This window comes from Cricetulus griseus, unplaced genomic scaffold (genome assembly GCF_003668045.3).
Source record: "Cricetulus griseus strain 17A/GY unplaced genomic scaffold, alternate assembly CriGri-PICRH-1.0 unplaced_scaffold_1, whole genome shotgun sequence".
Taxonomy (NCBI): Eukaryota; Metazoa; Chordata; class Mammalia; order Rodentia; family Cricetidae; genus Cricetulus; species Cricetulus griseus.
Window position 1 is genome coordinate 4,742,211 of NW_023276808.1, and position 26,889 is coordinate 4,769,099.

The following is a 26,889-nucleotide window of genomic DNA, read 5'->3' on the forward strand; positions in this document are numbered from 1 at the left end:
CACTTTTCCTGTTATTGAAAGGGACAGTTGATTACATGACTCAAATTTGTAATCTGAAAAATCAGTGGTGGTTGAGTTTTTAATGTATGATATTTCTGGCTTAATCACAAGGTCCAGACCATTTTCCTGGGGCAATGAAGTGGTATGAAAAATACCTGATCCAACATAAGAAACTTTGTATTAAGAACATTTTCTACAAGGCTTTAGGTACTGCTCTTCTAGAATTAATGTCTTTTCAGGGTTAAGTCATTATAAACACTTAGATGTTTAATAAACAAAAACCTTTTCATTAACACTGTGTATCTACTGGCGGTTGTGTTAAAATATCTAGCCTGGAAAAGATTTTGTATTCCATTAAGCTGTTGTAATTTAAGAAAAGCAGTGCCAAAAGAAAGAAACCATCCATGTGGACATGGTACACAGTTTTTGATTAGAGTAGGTATCGAAAAGGAAGTGAGGGGAACCATCCTTGCAGCTCGACAGTAGGAAAGGAGAGAGAGAGAAGAGAGAGAGAGAGAGGAGAAGAGGAGAGAGAGAGAGAAGAGAAAGAGAGGAAGAGAGTGGAACGGACACAGAGATGGATGGAAAAGAGATACAGAGGATGATTGGAGGTTGGCAGGGCCTTTTTAAAAGGGAAACTAGTGAAAATACCCAGGTGGACCTCTTAGTGGCTGCAGCTGAGGGCATATCCTGTCACAACCCCAAAGGCAGGCCAATACAGGTGGCTGAATACAACAGCTGTCATCTTTAAGTCTCATTTATCTTTGGTCTGATGTTATGGTTTGGAAATTTAAATAGGGATAGGAGACTGCAAGTCTAACCATTTAGACTGATTTTGATTTACAGAACAAATCTGTCTTTTGGACTGTGCATTATTATCCAAATTTAAATATATAATAATGTCTGATGTACTATTCTAGATTATAATGTAAACTCTAAAAGATGTATTTGAAAGAGATGTCAGTACCAAATCCTCACACATAAAAGCACATAGAACTCAAATATAAAGAAAATGGGAAACACTTATGCACTCTGTGAATGATGTTCATAAATAAATAGCTATTCTGAGCTGTTATTTCCTCACAATAAGGATTCTTTTCCTCTGAGCAAGCTCGCTCAGAGGAAGGCCACATCTGCCTCTATGAGGGACAAGAAAAAATTTTATTTTTAAGCTTTTTTCATGTTTGTGTGTGTTTATTGATATTTGGATTGTGCAGTATCTGCAGAGCCCAGAAGAGGGAATAAGTTAACTGAGAACTGAAGTTACAGGAGATGGAAAGGAACCAAAGTTCATAGTAATATAACATCTTTCCACTGCAACAATACCCAGTGCTCTTAATTTCTAAGTTCACTCTCTAGCAACATTTTATTTAACATTCATTGTTATACATTTTATTAAAATTACATTGAATCAGTTTCCATCTTTTTTCCCTTCTTGTTTCTGTTAAATATGTGTGAATTAAGTAAGTACAAACAGTTGAATAAAGTCTGCTGAGTCCATTTCTGTTTGTTGTGTTATTTTCAGAATTGAACATTCTGTTTTGGACAGAAAGCTAGTGAGATGATACCGGCCTGATAATATTTGGAGTAGTGATGAAGACATAAGATAATTAATCCTTCTTTGGGTCCTAAAAGGTTTTGAGAGGAGGCAACAGATCAACACAGCTAAGGAGTATAACTAAGACATATTTTAAAGCTTTTGCAAACTCTAAAAGCCTCCCCAAAACTTCAGGTCCTGTCTCTCCAGAAAGATGGTTAGATATGGCATATATGTTGCATCAGTAGACAGACTCTCTTCTGGAGGAATCCGTCTTTTCTCACAATGAAATTACCAGAGAATTTAGAAATTAATGGTGTCTACTCTTTCAGTAGATGTTAGTCAAAGGGAGTGATATAAATGTTACTTGGAATAACCTTATTCAAGGGAATCAGGTAGATACCATGGATTGCTGGGGTGGAGAATGAGGAGCATTACATTCACAGTGGGGACTGCAGTGTAGTATCACTGACAACAATGTGAGTTGCCCAAAATTAAAGAGTGGAAAGCGTGGTGGGGGCTGATGCACCCCAGCTTAGTGGAAATAGAGTTTATGTCAGCTTGCCCTCACTTACAAATGAGGAAATTTCTCTGGCATTTGATTCTTGTGCTTTGAAACTCGAAGCTCCCTCCCTAAACATTCTTCCAATCTCCGCAGCTCTTTGTAAGTATCTTACTTTCTATGCCTTAGATAGGCTTCAAGTCTCAGAATCTCCTCACAATCTTTATGTCATCTATAGTTATCACCATTCAGAGCTCCAAACTGAATGTTTTGTAGGCAGCAGGGAATCAGAATATGAGCCCATTCAGACAAGAGAGACTTCATGCCTAAAAATTCCTATTTTCTACTCAAAGGAGGTATAAACTCAAGCAGGTGTACACATGATATGTGAGCTTAGGGTAACCTATTCATTTACAACATGGGAGACAGACTCACTCTTGTGGTTTTAGTTAGTCAACCATTTCTTAAAGACTTTTATTGTCAGCTTCTCTCTTGATCATTCATCATTTACTTTTGCCCCATTTTGTGGAGATGTGGGTCTGGAAAATTTCATAATCACCAGGTTTCAGTAAGTTTCTGATGCAATCAATCATATATTTATTCTAAGGCATCAGGTCTGAGACACAGATGAAGTTATATCAGCCAATCACACTTATTGCTATGAATGACATATTCATGTGGATGAATCGAAGGCTCAGTAGTTAAATCATTGAAATCTCATTCACAAGGATAGGTTTTTATTCCCAGAACCAACATCTCTACCAGATATAAGAAAACACACTTTTGAATACACACATGAGGTATTTAATATTTCTTATATTATCTTCTATTGAGCAGTTTAACATTAACACCCCTCAATTATGTTGAGAAAACAGCACATATTGCGAGTATACCATCTACACTTGTACTTGTACTCAAGCAGCAGATGAATGAGGATCATGAATTCAAATGTATCCCTCATCATTACTGACACCTGAGCCAGGTTGCTTAATAAACTTGAAATGTGTGAAATATTTTGAAAATATGGAAAACATAACCAGGAACAACAAACCACCACACTTTCAAACAAATAGTTATTTGCAAAATATGATCTTGAACTGCTGATATTTAAAAAATATACCACTTAGATGATGGGGGTAACATTATATACATTTTAGCAGAAAAATACCTATCTCTAAACAAAAGAACAATATAAACAAAAACCACACAAGGAATATAAGGACAAAATAAACTTCCCTTAATGGATTTGCTAAACATATAGCACTCTTTGGCATGCAACTCAAATATTTCAAAATAGAACTCCCAATGCAGTGACTTCTAACATCAGTTCCCACTCTGTGACTCATGCTGCATCTTAGGGATGTGAGTTTTTAGACCCCTGCTTTAGGTGACATGCAATTTTAATGATGTCCCTGTATCCCTCTGTTCACAAGGGGCAAATTAAATTTTTTATAAGGTGGTGTAGATATTATAACAAAAGAGGAAAGAAAATAATACAAATTAAGTATTATACCTGAACTAGTTAATTAACGCACTTGAAGAGAAGGATAAATCTAAAAGTGATAAACTATCATTTAAAATCACAGTGCAAGTGTTACAGCTATGGAGCAAAATGTACCACTAATGTCATAAGTCAGTCTATACCTTCATCTGTGAAGCGAAGATGGCCTGGATACCTGCAGCTCTGAAGAGCAAGGTATCACGACTTTTGGAATGTCATGTTATTACTAATCTTTGGATACAAAGGGCTCTGAAGAAAAAATCTATCCTGAGTGTTCCATGTCAGGCTACACATGCTTCTGTGAAGTGAAGGCATCCTGGAATCATACAGATGTGAAGAAAAAGGAATTCTGACAATCAGGAAGTCAGGCTATACATGAAGTTGTGTTCAAGGGGGGATGGTCTCTGTGCAGGATGTAGCACTCTGGCGCCTTCTCAGAGAGAACCATTACAACTGAGCTTTGTTCCACTCTGCTATGAGACTTCACTACAAGACATGTCCATTGCTTCTCTTCTCTTCCCCACTAGGGAGTTTCCAACCAACGATAACCATTTCTATTTAGCTCCAGCCCAAACTGTCACTTTTCTGCTTCACTCAACTATGGGGGAAACTGGCCAAGAAATATAGCACTGTGCTACTTCGCCAATGAAAAGATTTCCTCCCACTCTGCTCCCCTAGGGGAGTTTCCCAATGGAGGAGTATGTTGACTCTCTGCTTCACTCCACTAGGGAATTTCACATTCACTCTGTCAAAAGAAGGTCATGACTAAAAGTGATGGACGAGATTCATTTGAGAGGGAGGAATCCTGGAAAGTGGCTCCTACTACCATTGTGGAAAATGCTATATTCCAACTGAAGAAGCACACAGTTTAATTATGTCTTCTTAGGGACTTAGTTTTTTCTTGAAGAATATTTCTCAGCATGTTATTTGGTAAAATTTCAATCACTGAGCTTTAAACATCTTTGAAATTGGCTGAATTCCTATTGGGAATTTTTTTTTGGGTTTCAAGCATAGTTTTCTTTGTCTTTGCTTTCAGTCCAAAAGTGTGTTTCTTTCATTGGTCCATTTTAACCATTTGTCTTAATTTAGAATGTCTTACTTTGGCTCCAGTTTCATGGAAAAAAGGAGTTTCTCTCACTGGGTCTGGTTTCTGAATGGGGTGTTGTTTCCTTGCCTCACCCTTTTACACTAGAAATATGGCTTCATAAGTTCATACATTTATTTTTACATGAGTGTGCTGGAGAAACAATATAAAATGCACATCATAATGCTTGCACAGAATGCTGACACTCTCAAATTACTGCTACAAAAGAAATATTGTTGTGTAAATGATTGGGAGTGTGATGGCTAAAGATCCCACCAAATACTTGATAATGAGAAGCCCTCACAATCTTTTTCAGGTACTCAAAAATGATTGAAAGTTGGAAAGTTTGATTACCTACAAAGTTTAATCTTGTATGAAGTGCAAAATTAAACGAAACTGTCTAAATTTATATTTTAACTGATGAATTACTTTTTGGAATGATTTCAAAGACTCCTGGTTATATGCAAAAGCTTTACCACACTGATTACCTTAAAATGGTTTTTCTAGAATGTGTTATTTTACGGTTTTGAAGTAAAAATTGACATGCAAAAGCTTTTCCACACTGATAGCACTCTTAGAGTTTCTCCTGTTATGTGTCCTTTTGTGTATGTGAAGATAAATTCACCAAGTAAAGACTTTATGGCATTGATAAGGTTTATATGATTTCTCTCAAGTATTTGCTCTTTTAGGCACTTTAAAAACACTTTGAAATTCGAAGATTTTCTCACACTTATTTCATTCATAAGATTTTTGTTCTTTATGTGTTCTTTCATGCATCTGAAGTGAAATGTGTTGAGCAAAGCCTTTACCACACTGAATACATTCATAGGGTTTCTCTCCAGTATGTGTCCTTTTATGTGTTTGAAGATGACTGAGCTGTGAGAAAGCTTTACCACACTGATGACATTCATATGGTTTCTCTCCTGTATGTGTCCTTTTATGTATTTGAAGATGACTGTTACGAGCAAAGGCTTTACCACACTGATTACATTCATAGGGTTTCTCTCCAGTATGTGTCCTTTTATGTGTTTGAAGAGTACTGTGATGAGAAAAGGCTTTACCACACTGATTACATTCATAGGGTTTCTCTCCAGTATGTGATCTTTTATGAACATGAAGAACACTTTGACAAATAAAGGATTTTCCACATTGATTACATTCATAAGGTTTCTCTCCAGTATGTATCCTTTTATGCATTTGAAGAGTAGTTTGGTGAGAAAAGGCTTTACCACACTGATTACATTCATAGGGTTTCTCTCCAGTATGGGTCCTTATATGCGTTTGAAGATGTCTGTAACGAGCAAAGGCTTTGCCACACTGATTACACCCATAGGGTTTCTCTCCAGTATGTGTCCTTTTATGCATTTGAAGAGTACTTTGGTGAGGAAATGCTTTACCACACTGAATACATTCATAGGGTTTATCTCCAGTATGTGTTCTTTTATGCGTTTGAAGATGACTGTACTGAGAAAAGGCTTTACAACACTGATTACATTCGTAGGGTTTCTCTCCAGTATGTGTCCTTTTATGTATTTGAAGATGACTATTACGAGCAAAGGCTTTACCACACTGATTACATTCATAGGGTTTCTCTCCAGTGTGTGTATTTTTATGCACAAGAAGTGCACTGTTATCAGTAAAGCCTTTACCACAACGGTTACATTCATAAGGTTTCACTTCAGTATGTCTTCTTTTATGCATTTGAAGATGACTGTGCTGAGTAAAGGCTTTACCACACTGATTACATTTATAGGGTTTCTCTCCAGTATGTGTCCTTTTATGTATTTGAAGAGTATTTTGCTGAGAAAAAGCTTTACCACACTGATTACATTCATAGGGTTTCTCTCCAGTATGTGTTCTTTTATGCGTTTGAAGATGACTGTACTGAGAAAAGGCTTTACCACACTGCTTACATTCATAGGGTTTCTCTCCAGTGTGTGTCTTTCTATGCGTTTGAAGTTTACTGTGACTAGCAAAGACTTTATCACATTGGTTACATTCATAGTGTTTCCCACCACTATGTGTTGTTTTATGCCTTTGAAGATGACTGTTATGAGCAAAGGTTTTAAGACATTGTGTATATGCAGAAGGCTTCTCTCCAGTTTGGCTCACTTCATGCCTGCAAGGAAAATAGGCATTTAAATGCCTTGCCACCTTCAATACAATGTTAAATCTTGAAACCTGTATAGATTAATATTACATTTTGTTGCAATTGTGAAGACGAATCATATCTTACAGACTTATCACTGTTTTTACACTCATGTTTTCCCCTGCATTAAGGGTTGTTTTCAAATTTTGAAGAGATGGTTTTGAATCTTTGAAGATACAAGTGCAGGTATAATCCTCTAATATATGTTTCTAATTTTTAGTACCTTTATCTACAGGTGATTTTTTACATATTGAAAAGAACTGGGAAAATTCAGCTCTTTATCACCATTATTGAATTTTGAAATTTTCCTACACTTTGAGACATACTATCTTTGCTAATGAACTAGAACAAGCAGAAGTATGTACATAGTCATAGATTCATTGTGCTGTTCTTCAGAGTGAACTTGTTTGTGTATTATCAATGAAACAGGAAAATAAATTACTTCTATACATGAATCAAATTCAACAAGTATGCTTAAATTGGCCGTACTACATCTCTTTTAAATATTCTGTGAGAGTGGTATATTATGTCGTCCATATTCATTTGCTCATAGGGCTTGTATATGAGTCATACATGATGTTTAGTAAAGTAAGTTTACAAAGAAGAGGCTTCCATATTTACTTCAGTTTGACTTTCTGTTCTTTATATACATGTGCTACAGAGATGAAGAATTCTCTGCAATACCTTCCCCTTGACTTTTGAGAGTAATTGCCCCATCACTAAACTTACAAAAGTAACTGCAAGTACATGAGTAAAACTAAATTTTCTATGCAGTACTTTCTCAATGGAAGGTATGGAGATATGCTTATCACATCAATCAAGTGTATACATTTAGTGATATAGGGAGTAAGAACTGAATGGAATTACATTCCTATAGCATGGCTCTCATCGTGTGATGATTCAAGTGGTAATTTCTCTTATGTTGTTTTCCTTGTCTTCATTCTCAAAATGTTGTTTTGCTAATGTAGTTCACCTAATGGAAATTGAGTTACATGGTTTTGTGAGAATTTAACAATCTTCAATGCAATTTAAGCTGTGCTTAATTACCCTGATGTTTCTGTTTCAAAATTCAGGACACATTTCAATTTCTTCAGAGACAGATTTCTATGAGCTTGTAAATGAAAATTACCTTTCATGTATTTTAGAATTTGTGCAATGCTCTTCAGTAGTATTGTCTTCCCAACTGTATCCTAAAATGTAGTACCAGAAAATATACATTTACTATTGAAAAATTTGCAAAATTTAAGTTATTATCTTCAGTGAACTTTAGAAAATTGACTGATTTATTTAACACATTCTTTTCTCTCTTTCAATAAAATTAAAGAAGAGCATCAATAACCAATTGATGTTGTCCTATTATTTTAAAATATAAAGTAAAATACATTCTTACCTATATCAGTGAGGTTCTTGTAGGTCTCCAGCATCACATCTTTGTAGAGATTCTTCTGAGAAGTATCCAGCAAAGTCCACTCTTTACAAGTGAAGTCAATATGCACATCATCATAGGTAATGGGATCCTAAAATATCACATACATGTGTGCAACTGAAAACATAATACTGACAATATTTTATATGCATATTTCTGTAGAACATTATTTTAAGATATGTTACTTTTATGCAGGATACAGGCAGGAAAGCACAACTGATGAAATTTGCCAATATAAGGCAGAACAAATTTCCTGCTTCACTGAAATGTCTGCGCAATACAATAGCCCTGTAGAGTAATGATGGATGCCCAATGTTGGAGAAAAAGTTTGAGTGACTGTGCAAGCACTCAGGTGTATCTGTCATTTGTAAAGTCTAGGAAGTTGCCTGCAATGCATTTCCTGTTTACATAGGTTATAATAATTCATTCTTTGGTCTTGGATGTAATTGAAGACTAAACAGTTATAGTTCCAGTTTTTCTTTAATTTTTAAAGAAATATATTTATAAAATTTAATTAAATACAATCCCAGTGATCACAGTTAATCACAGTAAAATCCATAGATGTAGAGAGGCTAAGTAACTAGGGGAGTGTGTTGATGACTTCCTTGCACAAATTCAACTTGTCTAAAGAAAAAAAAAAGAGCTTGCCACTATCTAACCAAAGAGGTGTAGAGGTCTGTACAGATGGCTGGCAGAAACAGGAAGTGAAATGGGTGCACAGAGATAGATACACGATGGCTAAGGAGAGCAGGGATATAAGCAAACTGATACAAAAAACCGCACTTTTCCAATTGGAAACTAGTGAGGTAAAGCTGGCTTTGGCTTACACCTTCTCTATCATCTCTCTGCATTTTCCTCTATATCTCCCTCCAGGTTTTTATTATTTAGACCAATTAAGAACTCCAATTACAGGGGAGATACATGGATCTCTCAGGGTGTAAAAAATGAGATGTTCTGGATGCAATGATGGCAGGTAGGAATGTTACAGGAAAAGATCAAGTAAGGATGGGCACAGGGGAAGAAGATTCAGAGAGATGATAGGAACATTCATGACTTGTCAGATTTCAATTCATTATGCAGAGTTTTGGTGATATTTTTGAATATGTTATCTACTCAGAAGGTAAATGGAGGAGGACCTGGTGGAGACTGGGGCAGTGTAGAGGAATGAGAAGGGTGGAGATAGGGGAAAAGGCAGATGGGATGTGTTTTATGATAAAAGAATAAATTTAAGAAATAAAGAAGGAATATGGGTGCAGTGAGAAAAGATTTAACTAAGGCTCTAAAACTCATCAAGGCAAACAACATAATCATGGAGCTATGCCATACACAGTTGGGGTATTATTCTCAAAAGGCTTAGATAGTTCTATTCCTAAAAGTTGTCATACATGTCTCTCCTTTGCAATTTACACTCTTGTGTCAGCTTTCCATGTAAGATGTCCCAAAGTTTGGGTATCACAGCATCCTATAATCTCAAAATTCAACATTGGCTTCATCTGGAAAACTTCATACAAAGAACTCTCACTGTATATTCACTGGTTTTCCAACTCTGCCTTTTTCCAACAATGTTGAAAAGAAACCACAAAGGAAAGATCTATGAGCTATAAATTTTGCAACTTTCTTCTTTCCAGAACCAGTACAACATGGGTTAGACCACAAATTTCGATTCTACATTGTGATGGAATCTACCACACTTGGACCAGATTTACAGCAGCTTCTGTATGAAGTTCCTTTCTCAGATTAGGAAACAAGTGGCCTATTCCTTTCATAAATTGAAGCTTACATGGGTGGTGTCTTACCATTAGAGAACCTTCCTAATTAAGTGATATGTCAAATACCAATGAGTCATGATACCAAAAATATAAAACCTTTTGAATAGGGATTTGCTCCTTTCCAAGTTCTTTTTGGTGTTTTTTTGTTGTTGTTTGTTTGTTTGTTTGTTTGATTTCAACAGCAGGATTTCTCTGTGGTTTTGGAGTCTGTCCTGGAACTAGCTCTTGTAGACCAGGGTGGTCTCAAACTCATAGAGATCTGACTCACTCTTCCTGCTGAGTGCTGGAATTAAAGGAATGCAATACCAATGCACAGACTGCTTTCCCAGATGTAAGCAGCAATTTTCTGAGGATTACAAAGGCAGAATTGTGAAACTCATGTAGAGTATGTCATAGTGCAGAAATCTTCTGACCCTTTTTATTTACCTTATTAAATCAGAATCCCATTAGAATCTAAGCAGGAAGTGATCTATGAACTTTTTACCAAAGGGAAACAGAGAGACAGAGACTAATAGATGTATACAGTGAGACATACACAGAGAGAAATATACACACACACAGAGAGAGAGACAGAGAGACAGAGAGACAGAGACAGAGAGAGGAATCCCTAAGTACCCAATGAAATATAACTTACCATGTCACCAAAACTGTCATATGTCTTTGTACCAATACTTAAGTGTGGTTTGCCCTCACAAGATAACACTTTCCTAAAATTCACTCTTTCTATTAATATCTGAAGTAATCTATGTCAAATATCTCTTTTTGCTGATATATTTTCACAAGAGACAGAATAGGAGATCCCTGTAAGTTCTAGGCCTAGCATACATACTACATAATGAGTTCCAGGCCAGACTGGGTTAGAAAGAGACTGTGTCTCAAAACAGACTCACTCCAAAAGTTTCTACTTAATAAATTTTAGAACTGTGAAAATAGTTTAACAGATAAAGTACTCACCTTACAACTATCCCTTCATTTTGCATTCTAAAGATAGTTGCTACAGTACATACCTATAATCCCATGCTTTTGATGGCAGAAAAAATGCAGACAAAAGAAACCCTGACAAGGATCATTACATGGAATGGCAACCTAGAGACCCTGTCTCCAATATGCTAAGTGTAAAAGACAAAAACCCAAAATTGTTCTCTGAAATTTACACCCAAACCATGACAAACATCCACAACTTCCACACAAAAAGAATTACAAACATAAAAACAGAAAATAAATAATAAAATTATAATAGGATGGTATGGCACACACCCTTTCTTCTGTGAATTTGCAGTCAAACTCATCTGCATTCTGTGTTCAATGACAGCCAAATATATGTAGAGAAACCCTGTCTCAAAATAAAATTCTAACTCAGATTATCATTGACTCATTCTGAAATCCTTTTTCCAAAATACACTAATGTGGTACAGCTAAATCTCACCAGAGATCCTGAGATACAAAACAATATGTCTTAGGTCATTTTTGGTGTCTGCCACTAGTGGGTGTTAAATTATTTTCAGATATGAATATACCTGAGTATGGTAGCAGAGATAGGCAGATCTCCTTGAATTTAAGCCAATTTGAACTACATATTGAATTTGAAAGTAAAACATTTCTCAACTACGTAAACACACATACACATATACATATTCATGAATATAGTTGAATATAATTTTGCCCTGTTGCTTGACAGAAGAACCCATAAGAAAACTCTAGCTACACCTGGTGGTGTTAGAGCATGCCTTTAATCCCAGAACATAAAAGGCAGAGGCAGGTGGGTCTCTGTGAGTTTGACCAGCCTGGTCTACAAGAGCTAGTTCCATGACAGCCTCCAAAGCCACAGAAAAACCCTGTTTCAAAAAAAAATCAAAAACTCCAGCTAGCCTAAAACTCATACTTTATAGTTTAATGAGTAATAAATATTGAATATTTTAAAACACATTCTAGTAAACATGTCATTTTATGCCATTAGCTCATTATTCAATGCATAAGAGTTTTCTGTACAAGAGGGATATTCCAAACAATTGTCTGCATATTTCCTTAAATGATAAGGAAAAAATTTTGCATTGTTTATATCCCTACATGGTTTTTCCTCTACCATATCATTCTATGATATCAGTGTAAATATTTCCTTGAACACTTTTCCAATTTAGATTTTGCTAGTTTATCTCTAAATTGAGGTATTTGCACATTTTGTTTTAATTCTATGCCTTCAAACCTAGAAGCTGAAATAATGCCTATTGAAGTAATTTTACAGCTACCAGTAACCCATTAAATTTTTAAGAATGTTTGTTAATAGTTATAAATCTTCCAAGTATGCTGTTGAATTTTTGTAACACCACTTATTTTTAATTTTACATGGCTCAACAAAATATAAAGGCAGTTTTTGTTACATGATAATAGTATTATTTGCTGTGCTATCAACACATTGAGTTAAAAAGCTGTTACTGTATGCTACATTAAATCAAAATGACTATAATTGAATGCTAGATTCTCTAAATAGCACATGATGACTAAGTACAGAAGCCTATATAAACGATGATCTTCTCATAATTAAATTTGTCAGAGTTTCTCATATTTCTTCCGTAAATGGTAATGAATCATATACTTACTGACATGGGGTTTCTACAGCTGTAAAGAGACACCATGTACATGGTTAATCTTTTTAAAGGAAAGGCATTTAATTGTGTGACTTCTATTTTCAGAGAATTTATCAAGTATCATCATGGTGCAAAATTGTGGAATGCAGGCAGACGTGCTGTGCTTATGTGCTTGAACATAAGCTATACCATCATTAACTCCAAAGAATTCTTCTATATTTTGTGTTATTAATGATCAAACATATATAAGAATCAGAAGCCTAACTACAATGAGAAAAGAAAATGAATGGCTTTTAGACATGTAAATCCAGCTAGACAGTACCACAACTACATACAAAAGTGTCATCAGAAAGGAGAACCCAGTGACATCACTCACGTCTAAGCAGACAAAATCCTAGAACCATGTGACACCAGTGGTCTTTACATTCCTTTGTTGGAGGGTTTTCATGTTTTTGTAAAGACAAAACAAAATCCATTCTCAACATACTTTAGCAGAGTCACATTTTTGGCAAGTTATATTTATCCAATGAAAAACATCTTAATTTCATGAATTAGTTTAGATTGAATGGTAAAGACGTTTGATGAACTATTGTCTATTTTAATGAAGAAATCTTTATAGTTTGTATATAATCTTTATCATTTTTGATGGTTACTATATTCCCCCCTGTGAGAACTAAAGAAAAATCTCTTCAACGATGTAACTCATGTCTTGGTTTTTATTCTGAGCTCTACATATCTCTAAAGTATACAATTTTAATTTAGCAGTTTCTTTTTTATCTAATATCTTCCAATGCTATTATTTCCTTTTCAAAAGCAATTTAAAATATAGGTAATAATATATTATTTAATCTATCTCTGGCTGACTTAATTATCCTTTCTTTTTATTAAGCATGTCTTCTAAGAAAACTCATAATGTGTTAATATAATTAATCTTCATCAAGTAAAAAATTAGAAATCAGATATGGTTGTAAGAACCTGAAAGATCAGGGAACCAGTTCAGCAGCCATCAGTGACTCCTATCTCTTCCAGTCCTCAATCTAAAAATGAGCAAGGTCCTCTCTCAGCCCCACCTTACTTGTTACTGTCTTCAATCTCTCCATGGTCCATCTTTATTGTTTCCATAATCAGTAAAAGATAGGTGATTCTGCCATGATTTGATGGACCCTACCAAGCTGGGATCAAATTTGCTATTGTTTTTGTATAATGTTGCTCCTGAAACAAAGATTTACTTTGTACACTCCTTACATTACTTAAGGGCTTAGATGGATAGAGTCTTACCGTTGGGCTACCTTCCTAGGCTTTAAATGCAGGTCAGGGAATTTTCTTTATGGTGTTAAAAACCTTGAAAATTGCTGTCTCTTTTCCGTCACTGGACTGCCATCTGAACCTACCTAATGTTATTATTCTTAACCAGAGACTTTTCATTTGTTCCTACTTTTGTACTTTTCACTGTAAACTTGAAGGAGTCAACAGTAATAAACATCTAACATAAGCAATATTTTGTCTAATACATCAGCTCATTACCATCAAACTCAGCCTTACTTTTTGGGACATGTAAAGAATAATAAAGATTCAGGGTCAAAATATCACACAAATGAACACTAGGTAATTTTTTTCATTAAATCTTCTAAGCACCTGTGCTTACTTACTACACCAACATCACATGATACAATAAAAAAGCATTGAAGCCAGGCTTGGACTGGAGGGCCACAGCAAGAAAAAGATATGACAGTTTTATTGAGAGAAATCAGATGTTTTATATAAGAAACATAAGATAGTGGCAATTTCCGGGATTAATGCAGTTGTGGTTGCCAGAATAACATGAAAATTGCAAGCCATACAAGGTAAATGAGATTAATGTCTAAGAAAAATTGTATTGTTAAGTTTACATACTACCTTGACTACTAAAGAATCATATAGAGAAATGCAAATTGGCCTGAATGCCTAACTGCCTGATGGAGTGCATCAGTTTATCACGAACAGGAAGGGACAGTGTGCCCCAGGACCATGGGCTTTAACCTGAATTCCTGTGACACATGTCTCTCAAGGCAGTTAGGTCAAGCCAAGTCCATATAGCAGGCAAACTTTTTACCCACTGAATTCCTGACCCTGACCTCCAGTGTCTGCTATTACTCTCAACATTACCATCTTTCATGTCCAACAACAACAGATAATTATGCAATATGGAGAACTTTTATGGCTTTTGCCACCTAAAGTCTCGATATCTTCAAAATCTTCAAAAATTAATCATTCCCATATCCATTACAGCAAAAATAATCACCTTTCAAGTTCCATTTTTTGTTCCAACATTCTTCTCTTTTGCTCTGATTAAATTTTCTAAGTAAATGCTACTCCAGTAATAAAGGGATTTGGTTGTTAACTCCAGTTCAGTGTCTATCATTGTGGGAGCTTAGGAGAGACACTCAAGTCAGTCACTGAAGAGAAAACATGGGGAACCATCCACTGTTTGTTGATTTTACTCTTTAGATTTGACACTGTCTTCTGCTCAGCAAGCTCTCTTAACAACCCCAGGCCCACTTGTTCAGAGACATTGCCAATTCAGTATAAGTCTTCTTCCCACATCAATCATCAGTCAACACTATCTTTTCAGGCAGAAATCAGACATATTGATCTAAGAACACATTCAATTTATGTTTGCTCAGATGATGCTAGGTTTTGTCATTTGACATCAGAGGCTAATTAGGAGACAGAGACAATAGTATATGAGAATATTTTAAAATCCAAAGCCAATGTATTAATCATGAAAATCATTTAAGCAGTAAAGATTCAAACATAAAGATAGAAAAACTGGAAAACACAGATATACCAGTATGCAAGGAAATGGGAAGAGGCAAGCATCTTAAATATAGATGAAACAACTAAAACAGTCTTGCCATAGCAAATTCCCCAAAAAACAAAAACTTCAGGAACTGATAACATGAGAAATTTTATGAAGATAAATTGGTAAACGTCCATCATTTTTAAGAAAAAGAATATATCTAGGTTACCAATATGGATTACAGAAAATCAATATACAGACTCACATAGGAGCTCTATAGATGTCACAAAGATACAGCAATCAAAAGTATGCAAGATATTTTTGAAAGAATAAACAGATTTTTGAGAAAAAGACAAGAAATATGGCAGGAAATAAATAGTCAATATTTAACCAAAAGCCCAAAGAAAGCATAGGAAAGGAAATGGGGCATCTTGGCCAATGTTACCCAGCTCCCTGTAATTCTATGTGTATAAAATTAAACAAATACAGTCTTCACAACTTTCACAAAATTTCATCAATGTTACCCTTGAACTCTTGTTTCAGACCCTTGAAATACAGATAAAAACTGATAAAAACTTAAGCAGCATGCTCAATCACAAAACGAAACAACAATGAAAAATAATTCAAAAGACAGGAAACCAAATGAATCAAGTTGAAAACCATTAAATGTATGAACATACCTATGAACACCTGATTTCTGACAATGAAGCTAAAATTACACAATGAAAAAAAAAGCATCTTCAACAAATTGTGCTGGCATACTGGATTCTGACATGCAGAAGACTGCAGATAGATCAATATCTATGGCCATTCACAAAACTTAAGTCCAAATGGATCAAAGACGTCAACATAAATCCAGCCACACTGAAACTCTTAGAAGAAAAAGTAGGAGATACCCTCGAACAATTGGTACAGAGAACCCCTTCCTGAACATAGCATCAATAGCACAGATACTGAGATCGACAATTAATAAAGGGGACCTCCTGAAACTGAGAAGCTTCTGTAGGCAAAGGGCAAACTCAACAAGACAAACTGGCAGCCTAAAGAATGGCAAAATATATTCATCAACCCCAAATATGACTGAGGGCTGATTTCAAATATACACAAAGAACACATGAGGCTCATCACCAAAGCACAAAAATCTCCAATTATAAAGTGAGGTACAGAATTAAATAGAGACTTCTCAATAGTCAAATCTAGAATTACCAAAAGACACTTGAGAAAATGTTCAACATGCTTATCCATGAGGGAAATGCAAGTCAAAACAACTTTGAGATACCATCTTGCTCCTGTGAGAATGGATAAAATCAAAACCACCAATGACAGTTTATGCTGGAGAGGACATGGAGAAAGGGGAACAGTCCTCTACAGCTGGTGGAAGTGCAAATGCATAAAGCCACTTTGGAAATAAATATGGCAGTCCCTCAAGAAAATGGGAATCAGTCTACCTCAAGATCCAACATTTCCACTCTTAGGCATATACCCAAAAGTTGAACATTAATACAACTAAGACATCTGTTCAACTATGTTCATTGCAGCATTATTTGTAACAGGCAGAACTTGGAATCAACCTAGATGCCACTCAACTGAGGAATGGATAAAGAAAATGTGGTACATTTACAAAATGGAGTACTAATCAGCAGAAAAAACAGCAGAATCTTGAATTTTGAAGGCAAGTGGATAGAAGTATAAGAAACCATACTGAATGTGATCCAGATTAATGAAAGAATTTGCCATTTAAAACCTTCAATTAAGTAAAATCCCTCTCAGGTATACCCAATTATTTGGAAATTTGGTAATTCCAGGAGAGCCATCTCAACCAACAAGACAGAAGACTTGAGAAAATTATCTTGCCTGGAGGAGGGAGGGTCAGCATGGGAGTCATTCCAAAACAAACTTTTCCCAAACAAAGGATGGATGGTGAATTTACTTAGGAAGTCTGCACATGTTCATATAATATTTGGGATTTTTTGCGGGGAGGAACCTGGATTTCAAGACAGGGTTCCTTTGCCACCAATGTCTGGCCTTTTCCTATAATATTCTCTGTCTTGTTAGCATTGCCATTTAACAATTCCACTTCTGAACAGATCACGATGTAAAAGCAAAACATTTAGGGACACTCTTAATTCAAAGATATATAGGAACTTATATACATTATAAAACTTATAAGAGGGAAGATTTCTGGCTTGTTTAATCGTACTACAAGGCCTTAGTTGAAACTTAAGTAAATGACACTGTGAAAAGCAGATTGTCAATCTTAAAGTTTGATCTAAAGACTAGTTTACCACCTGCAAAATTCATATAGATAAATAAAAAAGAATACAAAACCTTGAAGGAAAATTAGCCTAATAGCATTGTGTATTCTTCTCCTTGAGAACAATTTTGATGGTTTCTATTAACCTCAGAACAAAGCTACATTTTTGTCTGAGCAGGCTGGCTAGGAAGATGGCAACATCGGCTTCCATTGAAGACCAGAATGTCTTGATGTTAACTATCCCTGCCTGCTATCTGTCTCAAGCCTGTGATATCAATGTAGAGAATTCTATTATTTTCTCATTTTAAGTGTTTTTAAGGTAGGGTTTCACTGTGGCTTTGGAGGGTGTCTTGGAACTAACTCTTGCAGAACAGGCTGGTCTCAAACACAGAGATATCTGCTTGTCTCTGCCTCCCAAGTGCTGGGATTAATGTCGTTGGTGACCATAACTGGGATCTATTATTTTCTGTTTTTAAACCTGTTTTTAATTTTAGTTATGTACATGGTTTGCCTCCATGTGTCTGTGCACACTCACTACAGATGCCAGAAGAGGACAGGAGATGCCTGACACAGCAAAAGGTTAACTTCCATGTAGATTCTGTGAATGAAAACTGGGCCCTCTATAACAACACACAGTGCTATTACTTGGTGAGCCATTACTCCACTCTCTCTTTTTGTTTAAAATGTATTACTATATATTTTATTTAGAAGATACTATATGCTTTCCCCCTTTCTCTTCATTCCATCCCTCCTCCAATACATTTTTCCAACTTTTTCACTGTAAAATAAGTATGGATGTGAATGCTGATACATGAAGCCAACCACTTGAGTGTCTTGTATGTTGGCTTTAAGTATATGATTGCAAGCCTGTTGTAATGGAGAGCAGTAAGAATTTACACATTAGTGACACAGAGTAATACTCTAACTTGTATTTCAAAGATCCCTATGAAAAGTGCATCCATAGGAGTCCTTATACATGTCCATGAATAGATTTGCAGGTGGTTTTCGTTATGAGTAGCAACCAAGAAAGTGGATTAGTCTCCTTTCTTTTGAATGGAAAACATAACCTGATTCAAAGCAACTTTAGGAGAAAATATTCACTTGGTTCATAATTATAAGGTTACCCCTAAATACAAAGTGTTTGTCTCCATGGATCTGAAAGTCACATGATAATCATAATATAAAATGCTTTCAAATTAGAAATATAATACCTTTTTAAAGTTCCAACATTTAAGATTTCTACAATAGCTTAAGTATATGTTAAGTGAAAAATGTGAGTAACTGCCCACTACTTTCAAAAAGAGAAAAACAGGGTAATATCAAACAATCAATCACTTATGAGGAAATTAATTTAGGAAACTTTGCTCCTGTTGTTAACTATATTCTGGAGGCTCAGAGACTAGAGGAGCTCCATATTTCAGACTTTGCCATCCCTAGCACAGCTTTACTACCATGACTGTTTTATTCAAAACATGGAGCTGTCTTTGGTTATCCCATGGTTCCAGAATCTAACACAACTTCAGGTGTCCACTGCAAGCTGTATCCTTTCAGGCCCTCTATGAAGGATTTTCAAATCTGCTAGAGTCAGAAGCTCTCCATGAGCTCTTCAATCTTGCATTGTCATTCAAGATATTAAGGGAGAAATATCCTTGCAAACTCCAAAACAGTCTGGGTTCTAGCCAGATAGCAAGCAAGGGGAGATTCTATTCCTTCACCCTAATGTATGTTGATTCTACTATTAATTTTAATCACCCTGTGTTCACAATCAGAAATCAGAGAATGATAAATGTTGGTCCTTGTTATAAAATCAAGTACTATTATCATCAATTAGAATGGTGCTATTACTTCTAAAAGGGGAAAGAATCTTCTCTTCTTAATGAACTTGATATACAAGCTAATGTCTCATAAACATACCACAGAGAATAATCTGATTTAGAAAAGCCCTCATAGTTGTGCCTGCAGAAGTGTCCCTTCACTGAATCGAGATCTTATTAATTTGCAAATCAATATTAAACACCCCTAAAAATCTGATATAATTTTCGTTGTTGACAGAGAAAACCTTCCTGATTTAGTCATATGTCAAATACAAATTATCCATGCCTGATTCTAAAAATACAAAACGTTTTGGGTCTGGCTTTAGTGGTTTCCCAGTTGTAAGCAGCAATTTTCTGAGGATTACAAGGAGAGAATGTGAACCTTATGTAGAGTAACTCATAGTGCAGAAGTCTTCTGACACATGTTTTTACATTATTAAATCAGAATCCCAGACATGTCTGAGCAAGAACTGACCTATGATCTTTTACCAAAACAAGGAGAAAAACATATGTTTTTCTGCATAAAACAGAAAAAGAGACAAATATATGTACAGAGTGAGCCATCAGGAGAGAGAGAGAGAGAGAGAGAGAGAGAGAGAGAGAGAGAGAGAGAGGACTCCCTAACCCAATGAAATGTAACTTACAATGTAACCAAAATTGTCACATGTCTTTCTATCAATTCGTAAGTGTGGTTCACTCTCTCAAAATCACACTCTTTCAAAATTCAATCTTCCTAGTAATATCTGTAGTAAATCCTTGATAAAAATCTTTTTTCTGAGGTGTTTTCATGTGAGGAAGAAGAGGTTATCTCTTCCAGGTGTGTTACATAATAAGTTCCAGGTCAGACAAGGTTTAGAAAAAGTCTGTATCTCAAAATAGACTCACTACAAAAATGTCTACTTAATAAACTTTAGAATTATGAGAATGTTTAACAGATAAAGTAATTACCTTAAAACTATCCCTTCACAGCCAGGGGTGGTGGCATATGCCTCGAATACCACCATTCAGGAGGAAGAGACTGGTGGATTTCTGTAAGTTTTAGGCCAGTCTGGTCTACAAGAGCTAGTTACAGGACAGCCTCTAAAGCCACAGAGAACCCTGTCTCAAAAAATAAAAACATATAAATAAATAAATAAATAAATAAATAAATAAAGTCTATGTCTTCACTTTTGCATTCTCAAGACAGCTGCTACAGTACATTCCTGTAATCCAATGCTTTGATGACAGATAAAATGGAGACAAAAGATATACTGCCAAGTCTACTTATGTGTCATGGCAACCTAGAGACCCTGTCACAAACATGCTAACTGTAAAAGACAAACACCTAAAAGTGTTCTCTGATATTTACACCCAAACCATGACATATATACCCAACTCCCACACATAAAGAATCACATAAATACTAACAGATCTAAGTAAATAAATTATAAAATATAATATGATATTTTGGCACACACCCTTTATTCCAATACCTGGGCAGCAGGGACAAGCAAATTTCTGTGAATTCATCTCCATTATGACTTCATGGACAGCATAAAATATGGAGAGAAATCCTGTCTCAACATAAAATTACAACTCTCATTATCATTGACTCATCCTGAAATCTTTTTCCGAAAAACACTGAAGTGGTCCAGCTTAATCCCACCACAGGACCCAGGTAAAGGACAATATATCCTAAAGTTATTTTTGATGTCTGCCCGTGGTGGCTGTCAAATTATATTTAGATATGAATATATCTGTGTATGGTAGTAGAGATAAGCAGATCTCTGTAAATTCAAGCCAATTTGGACTACATAGTGAGTATGATAGGCATTTCTCAGTGACACACACACACACTCACAAATATGCCTACAGCAACAGGGACACACCTCTTAAAAGTGCCTTTCCCTATAAGTATATGGGTCTAATTCCATTCAGAATACCAACATTCTTCTCTTTTGTTGAGGTTAAATTATCTAAATTATCAAATTAGGAAATAAAAAACATGATATTAACTGATGTTATCAAGCTCTCTACAATTCAATGTGTATGTATATAGAAAATAAATAAATACACATACCACAACTTTCACAAAATTATCTCATAGTGACCCCTACTGATGTTTCTTCTCTTTGAGCTACTGATATATCTTCCAAAAACAGGAGCCCCATGCTCAAGAGCTCTCTCCAGAAATGGAAGTTATCACTTGCTATGGATCACAAGCTCCTTGAATTTCCTTGTTGTTTCAGGTAATGCAGCTCCACTGATGCTCAATCACAAAACAGCATAAAAATAATTTAAAATATGCTTCCTGCCACATGGATTATGGCACAAACATGGATTCTGACCTATCTACCTGCCAAACATGATTGAGGAATAGTGAAATCTCCGCAGATGCAAAATATCTTTTTTCCCTGGAACTACAATTCACTAAATCACAACACTGTGGTAGGTTACAGCACCAAGACACAAGCATTCTAATCATGTATTGTTGAAAACTGATGACATCATCATTTTCTTCAAGTTGTTAAACTTTTTGCAATATTTAAAACACAAACCTAAAAATAGAATGCAATATTCATAACTTCTAGAAACCAGAACTCCAAATTTCTAATCTGTCTTCCCACTGCTACTAAAAGCAGTGTCTATAAGTGAACACTGGGCACTGATACTGCAAGAAATCAATCCCTACATGCCAGGGCCACAGTGTCTCAGATTATCCAGTAAATCCATACTGGTAGGAACAAAGGACAAAGGCCACTGCCCAGGCCAGCACATGGACCATCAAAATTATAGTCTGGCTGATGGTCCATCTGAATCCAAAAGAACTGAAAGATTCTTGGGTGGTGGCAGGACATGCCTTTAACCCTGCAATTGTTAGTCAGAGACATTAATATTTCTGAGAGTTTGAGACCAGCCTGGTCTACAATATGAGTAATGTCATACAATATGTCCCAGAACAGAGTAAACATGTCTTGAAGACTAAACAAACAAACAATAGCTACATAAATAAGTAAATGAAATGATAACTCAAGAGACCTGCTCTGAACATCATACACTCACCATTGTAAAACTTGTGGTCTTTGTTAGAACACATTTCAGCATAGGCAGAATATAACAACAGAAAAAAAAACCTACAAAATACCTGCCACTACTTATCCAGACCTCTTACTCTCCCCAGATCCCCACATTGCCTATGGCCACCCAACTAGCACTCATCTTAGGAGCTTCCATACTGGGTGATCAGAGATCAAATGACTCACATAGCACAGACCTTCCAACTCTACACTTCAAGCACAGTAGATAGAGACCTAATCTTGAAATACTGTATCGTGCTAGACATTCTTCCTCTCCCATAGGGCATATCCTGTTCCTCATCCAAACCACAGGGTGTTTGTGTGCGCAGTCCATTACATGCTCAATATCCAGTGCAGCAAACCCATTGCCTCAGAGCTGGGAAGCCCTGCAAACAGAGACAAGTCATGTTCACACAGTAACTGTTGCTACTGTGTAACTGGGTTAAAGAAAAACAGGCCAAAATAGGAAAGCAATGGGGTAATGATAGGGCTTGATGACAAGGTGAATATGATGCAATTATAATCTCAAAAATTATTTTGAAAACTTGAAACATGCTTTATGGTCAAATGCTCTGGAGCTTAGAGACTTGTATTAGAGCACAGTAAAATTTCTCACACCATTCCTTTCAATATCAACCCCATAAACCTGAAAATACCAGTCCTTAGGAGTGGATAGTAGCAGTTAAGTAAAATACAATCACATAGCAAGGATTTTTTTTGCAAGGATATTCTTAAAATAACTTCTTACAGCAAGGATATTCCTAAAATAATTACTGAAGTAGAACACTGAATTGAATCCACAGGGCATTCTTTATTGACAGGGTGCAGAGGTGAAGGTAATGGGGATATGAAAGATAGGACAAATAGATGGTAGAAAAAGATAAATGCTAGGTTGCAGATGTATTGCAGAGTCTATGTCCCAGACTAACTAAGCTTCTTAACAAGAATAGCAGCTTGTATATTACTTAAATGGGGTGGGATGATAGAAGGAAATGGGAGAATAATATGAATCCATCAAAAACTATTATATAATGGGGGAAATTCTGGAAGAGGTTAGCAAACAATGACACATTAGGGAAAGAGAGTATCTGAAGAACATGACTGACTTATAACATACAAAACCCTTCTAAATATTCCTGGCCCCACACCATTACAAGTTCTCCCAAATATATTGCATGTTTTAGAGAAGGAGCTTAGTTTTATTGTCAATACATCAGGCCTCAATGAAAGCTCCCAAGCCCTACATCCCATTTTGTTAGTAGGTCCTCCCTACATGAGGGCTTAAATGAAGGCCTTGATTGATGAGGTGAGTTCTTAACTCAACTGTGTTTTATTTTCAAACAACTGTCATCTGTTCACCTTCCAAAACTATGATCTTCTCAATAAAAAAGCTAGAATTTCATCCGGCACAAAATTAACTATCAATGGAGATAACATGTAAATGTTAAATGCAGAGTTGAATGTCAAGAAGATACTGGAAAAACTAGGCCTTTCTGAGTTAGGCAAGCTGCTTTCCATATATTCATCAAGAATGTTGAAGTTGACTAGAAACTTGCACCTACACCTAGCGTCCTGCTCCCAATAATCTGATCAGATTAATTCACAGAGTAAAGTTTGTGAGACACATCTCCCTATATCAGATAATTTAAATGGACTACATGGGATCACAAGACAGGGAATCTGGCTGCACTCCTACACCCAGACACATGGAGGACCCAGCACACTGACAGAGCAAATCCTGAAAAGTCTATTTATGTCACATGGAAACGTAGAGACCCTATCTCAAACATGCTAACTGTAAAAGACAAACACCTTAAGTGTTCTCTGATATTTGCACAAAAACAATGATTCACATGACCAACTTCCACTGTTAAAAATTACATAAATATAAATAGACATAAATAAAAAATAATAAAATTATAATAGGATATTTTGGCACACACCCTATATTCCAATACCTGGACAGCAAAGACAAAGTACTGTGAATTTGGGGCCAAACTCATCTGCATTATGAGTTCAAAAAAAGCCAAAATATAGAGAGAAATCCTGTCTCAACATAAAATACCAACTCTGATTATCATTGACTCATCCTGAAATCCTTTTCTGAAATACACAGAAGTGGTTCAGCTTAATCTTACCAGAGGACCCAGGTAAAGGTCAATGTATCTTAAAGTCATTTTTGATGTCTGGCAGTGGTGGCTGTCAAAGTATTTTCAGATATGAATATAGCTGAGTACTGTAGCATTGACAGGCAGATCTCTGGGAATTCAAGCCAATTTGGACTACATAGTGAATATGATAGTAAGACATTTCTCAATGACACACACACACACACACACACACACACACACACAGAGAGAGAGAGAGAGAGAGAGAGAGAGAGAGATAGACTGATAGCAACAGAGCCAGAGCTCCAACGAGTGCCATTCACCATGGGCATATGGGTCTAATTAAATTCAGGCTCCCAACATTCTTCTCTTTTGTTGTGATTAAATAATCTAAATACAAGCTACTCCTGTAATGAACAGATTTGTTTGTTACTCCTAGGCCAGATTCTATCATTGTGGGAAATTAGGAAAGAAACTCAAGTCAATCACTGAAGGGAAAACATGTGAAATCATTATGTCTTCATTTTCTCTTTTTCTTTGTCATTATCTTGTGCTCAGCTATCTCTCTTAACAAGCCCAAGTGCACTTGCTCAGAGATAAGCAGAAGTCTTATTCCCACATCAAGCATCAGTCAACACAGTCTTTTTCAGGCAGAAATCAGACATTCTTATCTAAGAACACACTCAATTGGTGTTCTCTCACATGATCCCAGGTTTTGTCAAGTTGATACCTCAGCCTATTTATGACAGAGAAAATAATAAATAATAAGTTTTTAAAAATCCAAAGCCCTTGTATTAATCATATCCATCACTTACACAACACTCAAACATGAAGACAACTAGGGAATACAGATTTGCCACTATGCCAGAAAATAGGAAGAGGCAACCATCTAAGAAAAAGATGAAAAAAGTAAACCTTCTAACCACAGCAACTTCACCCAAAAGCAAAATATTCAGAACTGATAACATAAGAAATTTTATGAAGATACATTGGTGAAGGTCCAACATTTTTAAGTAAATGTATATAAATAGGTTAAAATTATACATTACAAAAAATCAGTACACAGATTTACATGATATGAGGTCTAAACTTGACACAAGGTACAACATTCAAAAATATATAAAATGTTTTGGAAATAATTAAAGGATTGGTGAGAAAATGCCAAGAAATAAGGCAGGAAAATATTGTCAACTTTTAATCAAATGACAAAAGAAAACAGAGGAAAGGAAAAGGCTGATCTTGACCAATGATACCCAGATCCCTATAATATTATGGCTATAAAAATTAAATAAACAAAGACTTCACAACTTTCACAAAATTACCTCAAAATGACCCTTGAACTATTGTTTCTGACCCAAGGGATACTGATTTTTCTGCCAGAACAGAAGCACCATGCTCTAGATCTCTCTCCAGAAATGAAGGTGATCTCTGACTATGGATCACAAGCTCCTTATAATTCCTATTGTTTCAAGTAAATACAACCCCATTGATGCTCAATCACAAACCAACCTAGGAAATTAATTTAAAACACAGGTAAACCAATGTAATCAAATTGCAAACCATGATATTGTCCCACATACCTATGAATACTTGATGCTGGACAATGAAGGAAAACTATACAATGAAAAAAAGAGCATCTTCACCAAATAGTGCTGGCATAAACGGGTCCTGGCATGTAAAAGACTGCATACAATCCATATCTATCACCATGCACAAAACGTAAGTCCAAATGGACCAAAGACCACAACATAAATGAAGCCACACTGAAACTCTTAGAAAAGTAAGTGGAGGTAGCCTCGATGAATTTGTACAGTAGACCACTTACTGAACATAATACCAGCAGCTCAGATACAGAGTTGCACAATTATTAAATGGGACCTCTTGAATCTGAGAAGCATCTGTAAGTCAAAGACATAGTCAACAAGACAAAAAAGCAGCCCCATACAATGGGAAAAGATATTCATCATCCCCACATTTGTCACAGGGATGATTTCCAAAATATACAAAGAAGTAAAGAGGCTCATTACCAAAACACCAAATAATTCAAATAAAAGGTGGGGTAGAGAATTAAATAGATACTTCTCAGTAGAGGAATCTAAAATGGCTGAAAAACACTTAAGAATGTGTTCAACATTCTTAGACATCAGGGAAATGCAAATCACAATTGATAAAATCAAAAAACCCAAACAGTTTATGCTGGGGAGCATGTGGAGAAAGGAGAACACTCCTACACTGTTGGTGGGAGTGCAAATTCATACAGCTAATTTGGAAATCATTATGGCAGTTCCTCAGTAATATGGGAATCAGTCTACTATAAGATCAAGC

At 35.8% G+C, this 26,889-nt stretch overlaps 1 protein-coding gene across 1 annotated transcript in view; it reads right to left on the minus strand.

Annotated features, from left to right (window-relative positions):
- Positions 1-1,116: 1,116 nt before the first annotated feature.
- The window catches only part of LOC113838698 (zinc finger protein 431-like), a 45,488-nt gene continuing 19,715 nt past the window's right edge, over positions 1,117-26,889 (minus strand). Inside the window, exons 2-6 of the mRNA XM_035453542.1 lie at positions 8,164-8,290; positions 7,903-7,963; positions 6,058-6,743; positions 5,518-5,721; positions 1,117-1,139 (exon numbers count right to left, since the gene is read on the minus strand). Of these exons, the coding sequence (XP_035309433.1) occupies positions 1,117-1,139; positions 5,518-5,721; positions 6,058-6,743; positions 7,903-7,963; positions 8,164-8,290 (1,101 nt within the window). The remainder of the gene's footprint in view (positions 1,140-5,517; positions 5,722-6,057; positions 6,744-7,902; positions 7,964-8,163; positions 8,291-26,889) is intronic.